The 21,345-nt window shown below is 35.0% G+C and overlaps 1 protein-coding gene across 2 annotated transcripts in view; it reads right to left on the reverse strand.

Moving 5' to 3' along the window:
• Positions 1 to 21,345, reverse strand: part of CACNA2D3 (calcium voltage-gated channel auxiliary subunit alpha2delta 3) — a 486,549-nt gene that overhangs the window by 244,671 nt on the left and 220,533 nt on the right. For both annotated transcript variants that reach the window (XR_012661052.1, XM_075096179.1), the window contains exon 10: positions 7,648 to 7,737. Coding sequence is in view for 1 of the 2 variants with exons in the window: in XM_075096179.1 (XP_074952280.1) it covers positions 7,648 to 7,737 (90 nt within the window). In the remaining variant the exon portion in view is untranslated. The remainder of the gene's footprint in view (positions 1 to 7,647; positions 7,738 to 21,345) is intronic.

Raw genomic sequence — 21,345 nt, forward strand, 5'->3', positions numbered from 1 at the left:
ACTGGGGCGTTACACATAGCTCTCTATAAATTGGGCTAACATTTCAATACATGCTAATAAATGAACTTCCGTTCTCTTCCTATGTAGTTTTCAGGTACATTACCAACTTTGAGGTCAGACAAGGCCTCATTCAACGACCTTTCTCTTAGTACTGAGAAATCCAAGCATAATTACCTTGTCCCACCTTCACCAGCCTATTTGTCATGAATAGTGCCCAAAAAAGGGTGGTCCCATTTGGGAAATATTTAAATATAAGGTTTAATTACCTTGCAGGGACTCTGATGCTTCTGGATTCAATAAAACGTATTCAGAGTATTCTAGCTTGATTTGGGCTGCCAACTGCTCAGTCCTTAAGCTCTCTGCAGTCTACTCGCCCTTACATATTCACTGTTCTTCCCAAAACTCTAAAAACCCTTTTTCTAGAAAGAGTTATCAACTTCTAAAAATGTCATCTTTGTAGACATGCCTGCATTAGGAAAGGTAGTGGACGGTGGGTTCCAGCAGTGCTCTCTCTCCTCTTTTCTTCTGCCTTCACATTTCTATATCTGAGTAATCGCACCCACAAATATAACTCAACAATCATTTATATTATCTGCAGCTCTCCTCCAGATCAGTTTCTTTTTGATCAAATGGGAACCTCAGTGAATAGTAATAGAAACATGTCATTTAAAGGCAAACTAATGTAGGTTTACAGAGTTAGCTATATTCTGGTCACTGCCTATGTGGAGACTCTAGTCTGTGATACCTGCAAGGCAGTCTATCCTTAAAATTCCTCAGTCGTGACTGTTTTTCTACTCTTAACCAGAACCAAAATTATTAAAGTGGGATTCCTTCATTAGTATGATCTTAGATCCAATATTTTCTCATAAAGATGAAGTTACTTTGTCAAGCGATATATTCTTCATATGGACAACATATTTTGAAAGAGACAAGGTATATTAAAAGGGAAATGAAGGAAAGGGGAATGCCTTCATATATTTATTCTAAAACATCACTCTCTATGCATCTGCATTATTCTACATAGTTATCTGTTCAAATATTTTGAAGAATGAGATTAAATTCAAATGCTTTGATGAGTAATATCTTCTCATATTTGTCTAGAATTTTAGGTTTTTATTGAATAGCGAGAGTGATGAAAGTGTTTTCCATAATAATAACAATGACAAGGGCCTTATGATGAACTACAATTAACTCAGTGATTCATCACTTAGCAGCAAAATTTTCAATGCATCCTGACATTTAAAGCATTTGGTTGTGATTAACAGTCTTTGAAATGTCACAGAATTTTATTTAATTGGCTATCATTTTTTTTAAAGGTAATCACTGAAAAGACTCCATTTGTCACCAAAAGAGATAATTGCCATTGTCACATGACATAGTAGGTGCCTAAGCACTGTACCAAGCACTTCTATATTCTTACATTGCATAATGAACACTGCATAAATTGACGATTAGAAAAAATTTGGAAATGGATTTTTAAACGTGCTTTTCAAAGACATCACTATCAATCATTTTCAAGTTGTAACAACCTAGGCAAATACTGAAAGGTAATTGCAAGGCAAAATTAACTGAGTTTAATTAGCATTACCCCTGAACTATTCTAAAATCCAACCAGAATCTTAATAGACAATTTGTGTAAAACAAAGCTTTTTTTTTTTCCTTTCCTTTCACCTGTTCTCCTTTTTTTCTTCTTCCTTCCCTCCCCCCCTTCTTTTTTTAAAATGTAGACAAGACATCCTTAGCTAAATTATAATTCATAAGAATAGATTTCTGGCACATAAAGGTTACATCCTGTAGACAAAGTGGAAATGGTTTGGTGTTCTCTTTTAAGGAGAGATTAAGTCACTTTTTCCCTGGCCTAGGCTGCTCAGTAGAAGGTCCTAGGGACTTTGCCAATATACCTGCATATAATGGAAAAGATTTTTATGCTGTCAATTCTGGAAGTTTATATGCAAGAAGGCTTGAAGCTATTATACTCCCTTTATAGTATAAATAGAAACAGTCATTGCTCCACCTTGAATAGATCTGAACATACATGTAGCATGATCCATCATGACCTTACAGATCAAAAGACTCTCACTCATCGTAGGTACAATTCAGTACATGGGATGTCAGTTCATCTAATGAGATTTTTATACCACATTCACCATTATAACTTCAGTTGCCTCACAGATTTTAAAACAAAACAAAACAAAAATCTCATCTCAGGTCTTCCTGATCACTGTCTGTAATTTTTTTTTCAATTTACACAGATTTGGAAGACTAGTATAGAATATCTCTTGTATTGAGAGATACATTGAGGCTCATTAATATTTACTGTTGTGTAGCTCTTTCCTAAGACTATGCTCAGTGCCCATAACGGGATTCTTAATAAACCCTGTATAAACAACTTAGAGTGTTCTTTACTTCATGCAGCTTTTCCAGTTGTCATTTTTGGCATGTACCACATGAAGGAATTAGTTCCACACTGGCTGGGTGAGCATGTGGGCAGTGAGTGGGGGAGGATCTTTATCTTTTCATCTTAGGATTTTATACCCAGAAAAGAACTCATCAATATTGTGCTTCAAGTTGAATACAAAGGAATTGGAAGCATCATAATCCATGAACCTACAGTACAAAGTCAGGCACACTTGTCAAGTCAAACCCTTTGGAGAATATTTTGTTTTGCGGTCTCATTTGCAAGGTACATCTTTCAATGAGAAGACAGTCCCCAAAAGAAATTACTTAAGGAAACTTAAGGAAACATTTTAAAACAGTTTCATGAATATAAGCTCAGTTGAAAAAAAGGAAAACAAGAAGGAGGTGGTAAAGGAAAAGGACCAAGGCAGGGAAGGAAAAAAGGAATTTCCTTGTATTTGTGACTGAAATATTTCATTGCAAAACAACCCTGGTAAATGTGAGTGACAATAATAAAGTTTCACATCAGTAACATCAGTTGGCATAGCTCAATCTTTGTTCTGTCATCTGTTAATTCGTGAGTTGTGACTAGTTTGTCTGTATCCTTAAAACTCAACTGAGGTTAGTTAGGATGCATATTAATTCTAAAGGTACATTATTTTTAAGGCATGGGATCTACTAAGGCTAGATAAGCTGAAAAATAGATGACCTGAGAAATGTTAGGCAAAAAACAGAAACAAAACTGTTTTCGTGACATGAAGAAAACTCAAGTCAGAATATGCTTAAATTGCATCTTTATTAAAAGTAAAAATGGGGTATAAAAATGTTTTTCCAGCTTTCTTTACTAATCCTTACTAAGCTTAGTTGTACTATAGTGAGTTTTACTGAATTTAATTTGTGAGACAGGAATTAAGTCCCTGTGACACTGAAAGAAATGTATCTTGGTTTAAAGAAGAAACACTGTATTTTTTAAAATCGTGGATCTTTTCAAAGCCATACTTTGACTAGAAAGGAAGGGTGAACTGATTTCTAATGAATGTATCCCAGCCAAAACTCCAAGGCCTTGTTCAAACCAAGAGCAATAAAGCAAACTAGTTCTGAATCTGAACTATCAAGCAGCAAGATACAGGGCCTAAATTGCCAGCCCTAAACATAGACTTTCTGTAATACACACCTACAGATCACACTAATAGCAGTTATTTGGAGCCCATAGACCTAGAGTTTATAGATTTATTGGAAACAGGCTATCATTGAAGGATGTCAGGAGGCCAGTTTGGCTCACTGAGAAAACATACCCTGAATGTTACAGAGGTTCGAGTAGCATGAACAAGACATTGATTTTTTTTGTTTTTGAACGCTTGTCTCTAAACATTGTAAATTTCTTTTTATCTTTAAAGCTGATATATATACACACACAAATATACATTTACTTTTCTGGATATGAAGTGTGATTCTCTTTCAGGGACAATCTGTTCTTAGAAAGAAACATATAGTTTATTTATTTTGAAGTATCCATCACTAACATATACATTACACAGTGTTAACTACCACCAGCTGGACTGCCACCACCATGACCGTATCAAAAGAAATTAAACTCTACTTGTAGACAAACTAAAATGTGTAAATACACAAGGAACTACGTTCTCATCTTAACAACGTCAGACATTTAGTAGAAGAAATTGGTCAAAAAAACATAGTCCATACATTTCAACCCAATAATTTGGGCATCAAACCACTATTTTGCATTTGAGTCACATTGCAATCTCCCATTTTTGTTGCTTTTGAAAAACTTTTAAAAGCCTTTAAGTAATCTTGTTTGAAAAACATAAAGCAACAGAAGATCCTGCATAATCTATTTTAAAGGTTACTTAAAGATTAAAAGTCCACATGATTTTAATTCACCTGCCAGGAATTTGATGCTGCTTTGCCTTTCTAGATGAAACCTCCCTCCTCACTAACAATAAATAATAAATAAATAAATATTATTTTTTAAAAAAAAATCTTTCGCTACACATAGGGGTTGTAAATCAGGATCAAGTCTCCTTTAACTGATTTACATTATTAAAAAAAAACACACGTGTAATCTTTAAATATTTCCTTTTCCTTTTTTTAATAAAGAGAACTCTTTTTTGGAAACACCAAAGCATTTGTAATCATATCCTAAGATGCTAATATTAACTTCCAAATAAAGCTATAGGGAATGTTTTAATAGGCTGATGATGCTTACTTGTAACATCCAACCACTTTAGCAGGAGCTGATCCTGTTGGAAGGTGTTCAGTCACTTTTGATGACTCACTAATGCACTTCAAAGGCTACTAACAAGATGCAAAGAACAAGGGTTTGGCCTCCTACTAAAAAGGAGCGAACCTTGGGCAAGATGCGGCATTCTGAAAGAATCCACAGAAATAGAAATTTTCATTTTCTTGCCTTAGAAAATGCTAGGTGGATATTACATGTAGCATCATTTTGAAAGAACAGCTAACATAGCAGGTCTTAGAATTGGAATGTTCTGGGATAAGAGTTTCTGTTTTATTTAGGACTCATTGATCACTGATTGCTAGTATTTCACCTTGGGGCTCTTGGCACTTGGACCCAAATGAGTGTTTGGGGATCTTTAATCAGTTTCCTGCTTTCCTCGGTCTCGAGGCTAACTGAAATACCTCACATTTCCCCCCTCAGTATCTGCTCTGGCCTTTGATAAATTTGGCGTTTTAGCCCTTCACAATGGCATTTGCTACATTGCTACTTAATGAACTTTGCTGTAGCTTTGTGATATAGCAGTTTACAATTTTACAAGTGCTTATTAGTTTAGAGATCCTGGAAAAGAGATCTGCTTGTAATTAGTTATTGGGGGGGAGGGGGGGAAAAGGTGAATGCTCTGCTTTACAGAAACTGTATATCTCAACTGATATTAACAGAGGTTGTAAGGAATGCTTTTAGTCCTACCACACTATCTACAGTTTTCATTCATAATATCATAAGAAATATTTGATGGTGCATTTTACTTTCATTGGTTTTCTCCCTCATACTAATTCTCTTTCATTACTACTGCTGTTCACTTTTCTCTGTTCTTTCCTTGCTTTTTTCCAATATATATTCCCAAGAAAGTTTATAGTCAGCTGAATCAAAATATTGCTAAAATTGTTCTTTGCTGGAATAGATAGTATGACAATAAATTTCACCCTTGCCAGGAATGACCAAAAAAATCTCCCTGAAATACACTACATAAAACATTTCATGATAACTGCTATGACTGATGTGCACCTTGTGAGGAAAAGCATTTCAGGCAAAGACAATGGGTCTGATTTTAATTAAAATATCCTTTGAAGGACAATTTCCCGGACAACTAAGAATGTTACTCTGATTTTATGTGGAGTTTGGGAGGGAAACTAGATGCCCTGCACTATATTATCTCCATGGCCATGAAGTGCATCTTCTGGAGACTGCACTCCTATTTATAGACATTATTCACAGGAATATTATCAGAAAGTTGGCATCATGCTTTTGGCAGATAAATAGTTAAAATAACATTGATACCTCTGAGCTGGTTAGACAAAGCTTTACATTTCTCCTTCTATCTTAGAATATTACAGAAGTAAGTACAAAAGTGTTAAAATAATTTTGTTTGTATAAGCTATAAGAGAGAGATTAATTATCATGTCAGAAGCCAAACCAATGAACAATCATTTCACTATTCTAATAAGTGTGTGTTCTCAAAGCGTTTATGAATATACAAATTCCTATCATTCCTAAAACACTGACCTTCCAAAGAAAGAACGATCTAAACTATGAAATTTGCATGTTACCCTAGTATTTTTTAACACCTAGAACAGCTATTGAAATAAACCTTATTTAATGTACACATATATGTATAGGTGTATACTCTATATATAGACACAAAATACATTAATCTAAAAAGTATATATATAAAAATGTAAACTTGTTTATACCTTTCACCAGATACAGATTATATAGAATAATTGCTGGAGGTGACTTAGAAATTAAACTTATGTTTTCAGAAAAGGTACAGCATTGAAGAAGCTGTCAGGATGAAGTGCAGCTGCTATGTGAGGAATCCATTCCATGGAAGTTCCCTAGTAAACTTAGATGTCATCAATGCCAGGAGAACTTGGCGTACCGAACCTAAGAGGAGTTGTCCAGAGGGTGGAGTGGTGTGGAGGCATCTCAGCCAGCCTCTGTGATAAATGGGAACTCAAGGTACCATGGAGCTTGTAGGCTGCACATTTGCTACCCTGGGCTAACAGTCCGTCATACTTTTGACAAAATACTGTCCTTTTGGTGAACTTTGCTCATTATAATATCATTATAATACCAAAACACACCTCCATCCCAAAAGTTACCTGCCTCTAAGGTGTGACCACCCTTCATTGGGCATGCACTTTGGATTTCTTCTAGTCTATGCTTTTAAAAGTAAAGCAAGGAAATTCTACACCAATCATAATAAAGGTATGTATGACTAGAGTCACTCAAGCTCCACCTGAAAGAAAAAGTAGTATAAAATGTGTGAAGAGAAAGAGGGTGCTGTGGAAGATGCCATTGTGTACCACTCTGACTTCTGGGACCAGTCGATGGGCTGAGCCTCCTTCCCCTCCCCACTGGGACACCTTTGGGTAAGATCAAAACATCTGGTTATACCATCTGTTTCGCTGGGAAAACTTAGAAACCTCTCTTTAGCTTCACTTTAAATCTTCAGTGCTTCATATTTGCTTAATGCATTTGTAGCCCAGCAGCGTTACTCATCTTCTTAGTATTTGTGTGTCTTGTAACCAGCAATCTTATCACCTGTAATCCAAAGGACCTGTGTATCTGTTGCTTTAATAAATTGTACTATTCGTTAATCTAGCCGTGATCGTTCCCATCGAACAGTACCAGCTGGGGCATCTGGCAAATCAGTCACTAACAACAACTACTCTGATGAGTGGTTACTTTACACCCCTTAGAAAATAAACCATTGACCAAGTCTGAGACTAAGACTGGATTTAGCCGCACCTAGACTCCTCTCTGAGAAGGAGTTTATAAAGCAAGGGCGTCCTGTCTGAACCTCGTTACTCAATGGTAGGTTCTCCCTCAGGCCACTCCTCAGACTCTTACATTAACGCAACATATAGATAATATTTTATTATCATCACATTTTTGAGTGAGTTCTAGTTTATTATCTTAAAATTGACAGTAATTGATAAATAGCAAGAAAGATGTTAATGGTGTAAATCTGAAAAGCATGAACTTACTTCACTGAGCATGTTGAAAGCTTCATTTAAAGCAATGTCCAACATTCCAATCCCTTTTGCAAAAAGTTTGTCAAGGTGTTCCCTGAAATGCTGAAACATGAACATAAAGATTTTATTTGTCAGTATATTGTTACAATGTACATACTGATATCAATGATTAAGGATTTCTGAATTCTTCTTTAGACCTACTTTCCAAGCTTAAATGACCACATACACTAATTCATAAACCAAAGTAATTCCTTGTTAATCCTTTTGACTCCTGAGGATGTGTTAAAACAATTACAATGCAAAGATATCACAAAATAGGGGCTTGGCTAGTTATTCAATCAAATAGTTTTCCTTTGGTTTGGTTTGGTTTTCTGTTGTTGTTTTGGTTTGGTTTTGGTCATTGTTTTGTTTTTGTTTGGATTTGTATTTAGGGATATCATATCTTCTTTTCACTTCATATAGTAATTTTTATATTATTTCTAACTATTCCGTTTCTAGGTTTTCAGTATCTGCTACTTAATAAAAATAATTCTTTCTGAAATTTAGCTTTAAGATTCTATTTTTTTGTTATAAACCCTCCCCTAAAACATGGTAGACTACTCATTAGGTTGTTGCAGTTTAAATGCAGTTTATCAATATTAATATAATATTTAGATTGATAGAGAACTGCTCTACACAAGAAAGAAAGACAGGGCTAACCACTTGCTAGCTATATGTGACTCTTTTCAGTATTACGTTGCATAGTCACACATAAACCCAATTTTTGCAGTTTCAAATGGCTCATCAATTATGCACTGCCATACTTTCTGGCCATGAGCATGGGTAAAATTTTATAAAAATCAGTTCTTAGAGGTTGAAAGGTCAAAATTCATCCTATATTTTCCTCTTTCTAAACATGTTATTTCTCCAGATATGCCAGATTGACAAATTTCACAAATTTTGCACCCAACAAAAATATAGGACTAATATATAATATGTACATTAAATTGTATTTTTTTACAGAAAATGTAAGCTCTGAAGTACTAAGTAGAACATTTTCAAAACAATGTTAGCACTACTTTCTGAAAATAAAACGTTCAGAGGAGATACAAATTCTCTTAGGTTTATAAGAAGGAGCAATAGATCATTAAAAACAGTATCATGAACCATGCTATCATAAAGGGACACTGTATGTAACATCAACAAACAAGTACTTCACTCCCCCGATTTTCTATGGTGGATTTTTTTTTTTTTTTTCCATAAAATAAAAAGACGTTACAGCCGTATATCGGAAGGCAGAGAAATTCCTATTTCATTATTAAATTTCAGTAAGTTGAAACAGGAAAACCTACATCCTAGCCTCTAGGCAATGCTGGAGCCAAAAATAAAGGCTGCTTTTTAAAAACAATTACTTCATAGTGACCTAGTAAATGTGGTTCATCACAGCTCAATACTTTGAACAGCTGAAAGGCACAGTCTTGTTCATCTAAATAAGCAGGGATAGAGTAAACATCCATATGGCTACACTGCAAAATGGTTCTCTTATCCCCAACTTAAACATAGCTAACTTAAGTAAATACTAGTCAGTATCTCCATAATACTAGTAGTTACTATTTTAAATACCTTTTTAAAATATGATAATTAATTTGTAAGAAGAAAAGGAATACATATATGGTGGGAAATAGCAGGGGAGGCAATGCTTTTGTGAAGCATTATTGCAGTCTACACAACTGGATAAAAAACTTACCTCACTAGGTTAGTAAGAGGAAAATTATTGGTCCTGAAGCATTATTATAGGCAAGAAAACCAAATCACACTAATTATCTTTGTAGAAGACTTAAAATACTACTGTCACTTGAATTGTGCCTTTCATATTTTTTACAAATAATAATGAAAATAAGAATGAATAAAAAATATCCAAATATTCAATAAATGCATCAACGTCTTGTTATTCTCTATCCAACTTGTCATTTCAAAGTATCTCGGAAATTTAGGTTCAAATTCGTGAAAAGCCACATCGGCACATTCTTGACTACAGCTAATGTGGCCTGGAAATAGAGTGGTGTTGCAAAGATGGCAGTTTCCCAGACAAGGGCTACTTCAGCTGTTAGCAGCACAATGCAGCATGTTTTCCATAGCTATTTCAAAACACAATAACTGACCAACAGTCAGATTCAGAGACTACTGACTTCAGTACTCAGGGTGACGTTAATACATCTGGCCAACAGTCCATACATAAAAGGATTAACTATAGCACAGGGCTGTTAGTGTCATTAAAGCTTTTCAGAAACTCAGAAAATACATGAAATATTTAAAGTTCATACAAATTTAAAATTGTTCATTGGAATTCTTAAAAAACTAAAATATACCATGTTTATTAAATTCTCCAGGACACATCTTAGCAAAACCAATTTTACATATAGATGATATTTTTAAACAGAAACTGTTGTTAACAGTTAAAAAATTTAGAAAACAAGTGGTTTACTATTGTTTCATCAATGTCAAAAACAATTTCATAACATCAAAGTTATGTGTTGACCAGAGACTTTCAAGCTGCTGAAGCAGCCCTATGCTCACAGCCCATCTCTCCCAGACACATGGAACTAAGGTTAGTTGAGTTACCACAGATGCTTCCCTAATAATATAGGGATTCACCCTGAAACATAGGAGTTATCTGAAAATCAATAAAGCCAAATTTTTGTATTGGAAATAAGTTTCTAATCTTATCTTTTCATGAATCAGATATGCTAAAATAAATATTTATTACAAATCACATTTCTCTTTGGAATACATTAATGCTTTATAATTAAACTAGAATTCATTTTGTGTAAAAAAGCACAATAGTTTTTAAAATCTCTGAATATTTCAGAGACAAGTACTGTGGAATATTTATTACAATACATATACATCATCAATTATTAATATACAGCCTAAACAGATTACCAAAAATTACTAGTAAATGGTATAATCTCTAGTGTATAATACGGTTCATGTGATCTGTCAGGAGAACAAATATTTTCTCTTGCCATAGCTATATATATATATACAGGTTCTGAAAGATACACTGTTAATATATGAAGAAATATAATAGTGAGAGTTGTTTGATATAAAATAGTGAAAATGTTAAAAATCAATTTAATGCACTATGAATTTTAACAAAATGACATTTTCTGCCTCCAGGCTTCAGAGTAAACAAATGCTACAAGGTGATTCTGCAAAATGATTAAATAACTAAAATGAATGCGTGATTTGGGCTTTATTTGCCTGGAGGGGGTTTATGGGGGTCTTTGACTTGATTGGGTTTTGGGGTTTTTGTTTGTTTTGTTTTGGTTTTTTTTTCAACCAGCTCCATTCTCTGTCTTGTCTTTGTATGTCCACTGGAAAAAATCACACAACAACATGCAAATTAGCATTTCTTTGTTTCCCTTTTTATCATACCAGATGCCCCGGATGTGTGGCATTAATTGGACCCCTGCCAAAAGAAATCATGTTTCATATTACAGGCAGCACAAAGAATAGCTTCCTCAGATTGTTCACTCCACATCTAGTGTTGGCTGTTTATTATTAAACAATCAGTGTTGTACTTTCATAAAGCCTGGTTTTTTACCCTCTTAAAGAGTAGTGCCTTATGCTGACTTCAAAGGGCATATTATTGACAAAACTATTATATGTCAGGCTGTTGTTTTGAGGAAAATTCGTAAGAAAAAAATTAGAAATCTCCAAACACTCATTTTTATCTATTTCACATGTCCAGTCAATACAGCAATTCCCTGCCAGACATGCTATAGTGCCCCCTTTGTTATGGGAATAGGCATTTTAAAAGCATTGTATTCTTTGTGTTTTAGAAAACCAAAGTTTCAAGTTAGTACACCTCTCAAAATTTCTATACAACTTGCCCACACATGTCCCCAACTGCCACTCAATAATTTTGTCCCTTACAAAAGCACTGCAAAGCAGAAAAGTATGTTTCAATGTTGCTAGTCAGGGCAGGACATGAAGCACTGACATCAATTTAAAGAAAAAGTGATTTTGGAATGAGGTAACAAACACCTCAATTCTACTTTCAATAACTTTCAGAAATCAAACAGTTCCCAGAAAACAGAAGTCCCTGTTCTTAATGATTCAAAAAGCATCTTTTAATCTTTACAGCTTAAATACTTCTTTTTAGTAATACACTGCACAAGAAATACTATTGCTTAATCTCAGCTTCTCTTTACTGTCCTATCGTTGCCCTTGTAGATTAACATCTGAGTTTCCTAGAGTTTGAATTGGATATCTGTCCAACTGTGTGCACAAACATTCACATGCAACTGTACGCCTAATTTCCACATACAAATTACCAGAATGTGTAATATCTAATTGTGGACCCAAATACCTAATTGAGATGCATAATCTTGATAATTCTGGATGCAAATTGGGCACGCAATTATGACAGTCAGACCCTGATGTCTGATTACACAATTATAGGGCCAGAGCTCAACAGAAGTTCTGTCTTATTACAGTGAGGAAGCATAGATATGTTCAGCTGTGGAGGTATCTATGATCCATTTAGAAGTGGGTGAAAAACATGAGCTGGAGAAAGTGAGGATACAAATCCACTTGTGCATGTCAGCCAGGACAAGGTCTTTGCAAATATCTAGAAGGGCTCAAACCAGAACATCCGCGATGCATACACTTGGTCTTGTACCCTTGCATGCTGCTGATTTTTTCTGTTTATAAACACTATCCCCTGCCAAAACCAGAAAGTGATCCTAACATCTGATAATAATCCATGTATGCAAATAAAAAAGGTTATCTCCTTTTCTTTTTAAACTGTATAAAGTTTGTTTAGACCCTCTAAGTCAGAAACAAAGCAACAAATACATTTGATGGACCTAGAATCTGGAGATGGGTTCTTGTCCCAGGTATAGTTACAAATCTACCTATATGAAGAACAATGGGGTATACTGACACTGTTTTTCCAAAGGTGAAAAATAATATTCACAGGCCTACTTCTGCTTAAAAATCAGGTGGCCCAACTTGACTTGGACTATTTCAGAACTTAAATGAGGAGGAACATAGAAAGATTCTTAATCGTCTTCATATTTTGTGCTTCATGGAATAGCTATACAGAATATTAAAATCACACCACTGTTGCATATGGCTTTGGCATAACTGAAGAAGAGAATAAATTTATAACCATTTATCATGACTGAACTTGGGGTTTCTCTTATAATGAGATTATTGAAAGCATTTTTTGGTACACCCAGGCATCTTCACCCTTTCTGGCCTCACAGCTTAATCAACAATTGCAGGGATTTTGGACCATGCTTGGTTATTCGATTACATTAAATTTTCAGACTTCAGGGATTAGGGTAAAATTGTCTGGCAAAATATGATAGAAAGTTGTATTTCTGTTACTTCTTTTTTCCATTTCCTACTTCTGATTTATTAGGGTTTAATAGTTAATAAATTTCAATTATTCAAGTTAAGTAATTTATTTCAACAAATCTGTGCTTGGGAGGTGACACATATGATTTGGCAAAGCTTCAGAGTACTTTTTCATTATTCAGAACACAGAAGAATTTAGGGAGTCAGAGAGGGCTACCTGAATACAGGTGAGAATCTGATGTTCCTTTCCCAATTTCAGGTCATTGCAGACAATTTAAAAACTCATCTGAGATAAAGGCCAGAAAACTGTGAAAACTGAACTTCGATTTCATGGTGGAAGTTCCCAACTTTGTAGCCAAAATGACATATCAAGCCCATAGTAAAGCTGAAGAGTAATTTACTGGTTTGGAGGCAATTCTGAAGAAATTCTGAGGCATCTTTTTTTATTGGTCTCTTATCTTGCAGGCTGTTCTAACGGCTTCACAAGGTTCACTCTCTGAGATTATAAAAGCTGACTGGTATCTATAATCACAACAAGACAACAAATTTTTACATTCTGGAAGTGAACAGAACCTGGTCACACTCCTAACAAATGGGAGAGTGTCCCATGCCTGCACAACAGTCAGGGAAATTTTTTGGCCTGTGTTACGATAATAAGAAGATACTCCATAACCTTCAAGAACTTATCCTTTTTAAACAAGAAAAAGAAAGGAGAAGAAAAAAGTACAGCCATTTTCATTCGATACCTGTGGAAACAAACACATCTGAAAGCAAGTAATACATTAAAGCAGGGAACTGAGTTCCAATTCTCAAACACCAGGTAGGTGCCATAACAGCCATGCCATCTCAGACATATACAAAAAGAGCATACAAGTTGTCAGCTAACATAATCCCTAATGTCTGGCATGGTTTGGTATAGCTTCTTTTTACCATAGAAAACATTTGCATAATTTCACTGATGGATTTTTCCCTAGCATCATGACAAAGCTATATGCCACAATAGTGGCATGTTTGGCTCAAGTTTTAATTGGCACACAGCCTACAAGACTTCACAGGCTATTTTAATGCATCTTAACATGAGGACACCACCTAAAGCCTCACAAATAGAGACACATCACCCAGTAAGTTCAGCTTGTTATGGTTTATAGAAGATCCTTTTTCTGGAAGACCTGAAAACCTGTTTGCCTTTATATTATATTTCTCTGCCACTGAATAAGATGCAAGTACACTGGTAGTGAGTTTACTGTTGTAAACTTCTGACCAAATCAAGTCCCCATCTCTTATCTTCTCTACTTACCCAGCTAAGGCAGCTTCTTTCCCCCCGCCCCCCCCCTCCTATTTTAGGGCTTCTGAATCGAGTTATGCCCAACTTCCCATTTTTACAGTTTTCAGCATTTTTGATGCAAACAACAAAGGTTTTATTCCCTTCTTATTAAGGCAATATGCTATACAGTAGTCCCAGTACTCTGTGCAGACACATTTTATTATAGTTTACTTATGATTACCAAAAACAAGACACCACTTACGTGAGTAAGAAAACCCAAATTAGTTGGGGTTAGAGGACCATGTATTCAAGTCTAAGCATACATGAATAAAGCATTTTCCGCTGATTCCAAAATGGGCAAGTAACAGTTCACAACTGATATATACAGCAGAGGTTTTACAGTTACACTGGAAAACTATGGTATTTGCTATTAATTGTCTGATGAGGGTGATCTTCCTAGAGCAAAGCGTTGTTAACGTGTTCAACATTCATCCAGATTTCTCTGTCAGTTTTAGTGCCAATCTTTGCTACTTCTAGTATTAGTTCCCATCCTCATCCATGCATGCTGTAACTCCAAATGGTCCTAAGACCTACTTAGCAAAGAATAATCAGATTTGTGAAGATGAACTACATCAACACATAAATCGGTTAAAAAAAAAAAAAACAAACAAAAAACCACACACACACAAAAAATCAACAAAATAGCCCCCAAACCCAAACAAAAAAACACCCCCCAACACACACACACAAAAAAGCCCAAACAAAAACCCCAAACAAATAAAAAAATCAGGAGGCATATGTGTGAGGTGGGAGAGTGATGTTTAGTGATGTGTTACAGGAAGTTTACCCACATGTACTAACAGTGGATAAATGTGCATCACATCTGTAAAATGCATTTAAGGATCATCCCATTTAAAATCCATTGCCAGAGCAATTACAGGTTAGCTTGCTGGTGGCGATTATCCAACCACTTGTGTTCCCTAGCACATTTATGTTGGTAGACTTCATTTTTTTTTTTCAGGAAAGCAATCCTGAAAAGAATACTGAACAAAGAGCTCAAGATTCAATATAATGAGATTAAAAACAAATTCTTGTTAAGTAAATTAGTTGCCTGAGGGTGCAATAGAAAACTTCAGACCGAATTTCAGTGGTCTAGGGCTAGCGGAAAGTTTTGGGTGTCTGTAATACCTAGCCAATTTTTAGAAAAGTAGATTTCAGTGAGACTTTATGTTTTTCATTTTTTAACAGCTAGGCAATACAGTCAGCAATCTGTTTTGGAGATCCGACAGAGATGGGTGGGTAAATATACACCTAAGTAATTTGCTTAAATAAAATTCAATATGCAAAACTTGAATTTACCAACCCCTTATTGGCTATTTCACTCAGCTTTGTTGCTGAATCAGTCTTCTGGTTATTTAATTTCTGGTAATTGCAAACAAAAATAAAAGCTCGTTGGAAGATATACACTACATCTGTCTATTTTTTGTCATTCTAATTTATGCAGAGGTAAGTTCTCGATTTAGTTTGGAGTTACTATGTCTATCTGTGCATCTAGAAGATGATATATTTCATCTGGAAACATTTACAGAGAAATGTCCTCAACCCATATATAGTACATTAAAACAACATATAAAAGAGGAATGTATATTGTAATATTGTTACTTTAAATCTGGAGTTACATTAAATCAGACTGTCATCCGATTCCTTTGGGGTAGGTAAATTGTAACATGGAGTTTCTCAAAGATGAAAACCTCTTGGCCCAAGAAAACTAGTATTAAAATAGGCAGTTCCACATGTTTGTAATTTGTGGAGAAAGTGCAGACAGTGACAGGATAGTGTCTGAACTATTTCCCACTCTTTTTTTAAAGTTGTGTATAGCAAATTGATACACTTCGAGGTATCAGCTGTTTAATGCTAATGCCAAATTATAAATTAGTCTGGTAAAATTCTAATATATGTAACATATTTTATATTACTAAACCACATTTAGGATCACAGATTCATTTCAACCTCATTCATGCTACCCAATGCAATCATGGATTTCATCTTTGTGATAAACAAAACTTGAAGCAAGTTTTGCAAATTAGGGATAGCTTACAACATTCTGAGAATATGTCGCCACATATCTGAATCTTCAATGCAGGTATGTGCCAACACAAAAATTTTATGACAAATGGTAGGCTATGAAAAATTTTAGAAATAAGTGGATGCAACTTGATGCCTGCCATACCACTGGAAATGATAATTGTTGATAAAACAAATCACTATATTGTCCTATTTTAAAAATGAAAGCAGAAACACCATATGTTGGGAGAAATCTAGTACTGGCATGCCTACTTTGTATCTTAGGAGAACTGGTGGCACATATATTAACATGACCCACATCACACTGTCATATTTGAAGTTTTAAGTTTGTCTTTTATAAATACATAAATGAGACTTGATTCAATAAGGTTAGAAGTATGCTTTCTGAAGTTGTATCTGACAGAAATTCAAGGTGCAATTAGATACTCCCTTCTCTGAAAGATACACATGTAAGATTTTACAGAACCAACAATTACGCCGAGAAAAAAAAACTTGATCAAAACCTTTGGAAATTTTTAAACATATACCAGCATCTCTTCTTTGTAGGTTGCTGCAAGCACGAAAAAAAAAAAAGTTAAATTTAAATGAAGATTTACAACTGAAGACTGCATTAATTTTCTTGAAGACATGTAGGGAACAGGTTTAGATGCTTAGAACCATCACTTCTTTTGATGTATCCTCACTCTTAAAGAAAAGCATTTTACTTGATCAACAGGCTGGAGGTTCAGGGCTGAAAACCTGTTTTCTCCAAACTTCATTCCTTTCCCATAATGAAAAGCATGAATATGTTAAATGTTTAAATATTTATATTAAACTTATTTGATGTCCTTTTAAAATCTACTGTAATGCACCAGACAGATATTTATCAGTGGTTTAATCAAGAAATGATCAAGTAACCCCTACAGGTATGATAAGGCTTCTTCACAAAAAAAAAAAAAACTAAAAAACAAACAAAAACCCACACCAAAAAAACCCCTCTTGCCTTCACTACCAATCTTCAAAACATGCATTTGTCTAAGCTGAAAGTTGCAAAGGTAAAAGTACTCATGCTAAGTTTTCTAACTGCTCTCTTTACTTAACAAAACAATGAAGTGTCAAGAATCTTCGGCTAACTTGGCCTCCTATGTCATATAAATTAACAAGTAAATCTAATTTGCCACCCCTTACTAAAATGGCTGTGAGAAGAGAGACATAAAATATTAACTACAGGAGTAGGGAAGTAAAGATGCAACCAGAATACAGATTGCACATTGTAGAGGAAATGAATGCAGCTTCAATAATAACTGGGTTGTCATTCAAAGAGAAACGCATCTTCCTTGCTCTATAGGCACTTTGTACAGATTTACTCTAGTGTCAGGCCCTCGTTCGTACCTGAAAGACAAAGAGAGAAAAATGGCCGGGGGGGTTACTCAAGGGAGAGTGTCACCACAGAGTGGATATAAGAGGGTTAGAATGCTTTAAATGTTTTTTCATACTTTAATGAGAGTTCCCACACTGTGGTCCAGAAAATAATTGTAAGAGGTCTAGAGCCAATGTGTGGAATTAACACCGTGTTTACAATACTGTTTCCCTCCCAAAAAAGAAGAGGTGCTGGGGAGGAGGGGAGGCAGGGGGAAGCAAGAGTCACACTGTTTCACTGAGAAAATGTGTAAACCAGACACCAGATAGATTTATTTTTTTTAAGACTAATTGGATTCTCTGAGAGTCTGGTTCTTTGGGTGCCTGTTACATCCCTGCACGTTATGGACAAGAATTTCTGCACCCCATCCCTGAATGTGAAAGGGCATGTTCATTTGCTACCCATAATCCCATTGAATATTCAGCACCAACACCATTAAGAAGCACTCATTTCCCAGGCTGCTATAAAGCCTTAAGGCTGAAGCAGTTTCCTGTAACATACCAAAAAAATAAAGTCCTTATGTTCCATTCCCTGAAGATTCTCCCAGGGTTCATCTTAGCCTAGACAGGCTGTGCATGGGAACAGAATAGGCTCTGGCTATAACCCGGCTGCCTGAGGCAGCAGACTGCTGCGGGTGGCAAACTATTTGACTTATGCCTACATCTTGGAAAGCCAGGGTGGCTGCTACTGCAGCTGTACAAGAGTTCAGGATGAGCAGGGCAGGGTCTGTTCTGGGAGAAGTGAACCCTCTCAGCAGAAGCACCACCACACTCAGCTGTCGCCAGAAAAGAGGACCTGATTTCTCCCCAAGTCCAGCCCTGGCCCATCTGCCCCAAGTTAGTATAATTTAACCCTATTTATTCTGCTGAGAAGTTAGTTTGCCCTTTAGCTCGCTACAAATGAAGTGCAAGTGATAAGGATAGCCTAACCTTCTAGATTTTCTCTGTTTCTTTGTTTTGTTAAAGTTTAGAGATTAAAGGAAACTCCATTCAAAGAAAGACATTCCAGCATGTTTAAGTGACATCCTCAGAGTGGAAAGATTCCATTTGAAAACATTTGAGTCCTATATAAAGACAGCAAAGTAGTTCTTCCATAAAGAATTCCAAGACAAATGTAGACCGGGGTACTGATCCTGTGAAAGCAATTTTTATTTAGTTATTGAAACAGCTGCTTTCCTCATGAGATAAAAAGCTCCAGTCAAACATCTCTAAGTAATTTCTTACCTCTGCTTCTCAGAACTGTGTTTATTTGCTACATATGATGTCGGATGAACCTAGCAGGATGCAGTTCTCAAGAACTGGGGTGTGTATCTGTGTATGTTGAGGGGAATTTTTTTTAAGGGTGATTTAATGGGAATTTTTGATATTGGCACTCTTGTATTATGGTTAAAAAAAGAAAAGATGAATATACTGCCAAAGTGGTAGAAATTACAGTTTATTCAACATAAATTAAAAGCTTGGTAAAACTGGTTTTATGCATGCTTCCAGCAACAAATGCTGCATTAAGAAATACCTTGCCTTAGTAAGGTCATGTGTATATATAGCAATATGAAAGAGTGGTAAAGTGAACTGTTAAAAATTCTGTCCCTGCAATCATCAGCAACATAAATCTCCTCTTTCCACATAAAACTGTAGCTATATGAAATCCATTACAGCAATTTCTAATTTTTTTTGTTTAAATTTAGCATATTTGCTAACTTCATATAACTTTGTTAAATTATACTAACTTGGGATATTTACTAGCTAAAGAAAAAATGTTCTAACATATTTTAAAATGCTTGTATTTGTTGTGGTGCTAATGGAGCTTATACCAGTAAGATGTGGCCATCCTTGCTCCCATTCAGCTGAGGAGAATATTTGACATTAAAAGATCAAAGAATAGAAATTTCTCAAAGGAATATATAGTTGCATCTTCAGACCTATGTTGGACTTCCAAAAAATCAGGCATATGTATACACATATAAACTGAAACAATAGCATATATTTTCAAACACTGCCTGTCAATCACCTGCTCTACTTCACCAGTACAGAAACTTACAGTTATGCGTTGATAATGGCTGTTTGAAAAAATACATATTAGTGTCTGTCATGGTATTTTTGTTGTTTATCTTTTATCATTTAATAGACAAAATAAAGAGCTATTATTACCAGTGAATATGCAAAGAATTCAACCTTGTAAGACTGGTCGAGAAACTGTAATTTCATCAACTTTCATCTGTTATTATAATGGACATTTGGCAATTACACAGAAACAACTATAAGTGAAGCTTGGTATATCTGTTAGAATCACAGAAATGAAAGTAACAGCCCAAATGATTGAAGTCTTATGATGAGTTCCAAAACACAGCTAAACACTCTGATAGCCCTTCACCAGTTTTGGAATGTGCAGAGTAACAACATTTTAAGACATCTTTTTTTCCTCTGTACCAGACCAAAAGACTATGAATTCAAGAGAAACTTTTACAGGAAATTCAGTGAGTTTTTGATGAGGCCCCCAGGTAATTTTGCTGTGTCATTATATTCAGATCACACAGTATCAGATCTTACAACAATATCAGACAATTCAGAAAGCTGTTTGTAACTATGAATTTAGGAGTATGATATCTGAATTACTCATTTAGAACTAAGCGGTTGTCCATCTCCTTGACAATCTTTACTTTATACTCTGAGCTATACTTGGGACAATGGCACTTTTGTGCCTTCCAGTGTTTCAGCAAATAAATTGTTAGCTTCATTACACAAACTAGAAAAATAAGAAGAACATATAAATTCACAGATGTTAAAAAACAAATGGAGATTGACTAAGTCATAGTATATAAAAATACAAGGAACTATTACATGTTACCTAGCCCAAGGTTATTCTTTAGCTCTGGCCTTTCAAGGAAAGAACAATAACTAGCTCATTGATATAAATAACTGAAAAAAAAAGTCATATTTAGTTATTCTCCAAAACTTTAGGTGTATTATTCAATTTATAGACAAAATGAAGCACAAAGTAATTCCAGAATTTTAAAAAAAACATAGCTAACTAGAACTTATATTGACACTTATTCTGAAGAAAAAAAAAATGAAATTGTACTTAGCTATTTTGAATAATTGAGTACTGTTCATAAAATCTGAGCGTCATCTGGGTGGCATAAAAACTTTTTGATCAATTAATTTAAAAGAAATCTGTTATTAAGTAACATATGGGTGTATGGTAATCTGCATTTTGATCAATTGTAGAATGATGGAAAGATTAACAGTAGGATTAATTCCAGACAGTACTTCTGGGCAATATATTTGAATCTTTAGTTTTAAGTCTAGAACTTGCACAGCTTTCATATGGCTCATTAGATGCACTCAAAATAAAATGCTCATTTAGAAAACTGCATCATATTTCACAAATAAGGGTCTTCAACATTAAATGATAGGAAACAATTCATGTCATTCCACATAGTAACCAAATGATATTTAGATAATCTATGAATCAACAGTGGAGAACGTTGAGTATATTAAGGAAGCAGTCCATGGAGAATAATTCCTGTAGAATGTAGCTGTATATGTAGGTAAAATACAAAGAACTCATGAATAATACAATGGAGTAAAGTTCAGCATAAACCAAATCAAATTAA

Source organism: Phalacrocorax aristotelis, chromosome 6 (genome assembly GCF_949628215.1).
Source record: "Phalacrocorax aristotelis chromosome 6, bGulAri2.1, whole genome shotgun sequence".
Lineage (NCBI taxonomy): Eukaryota > Metazoa > Chordata > Aves > Suliformes > Phalacrocoracidae > Phalacrocorax > Phalacrocorax aristotelis.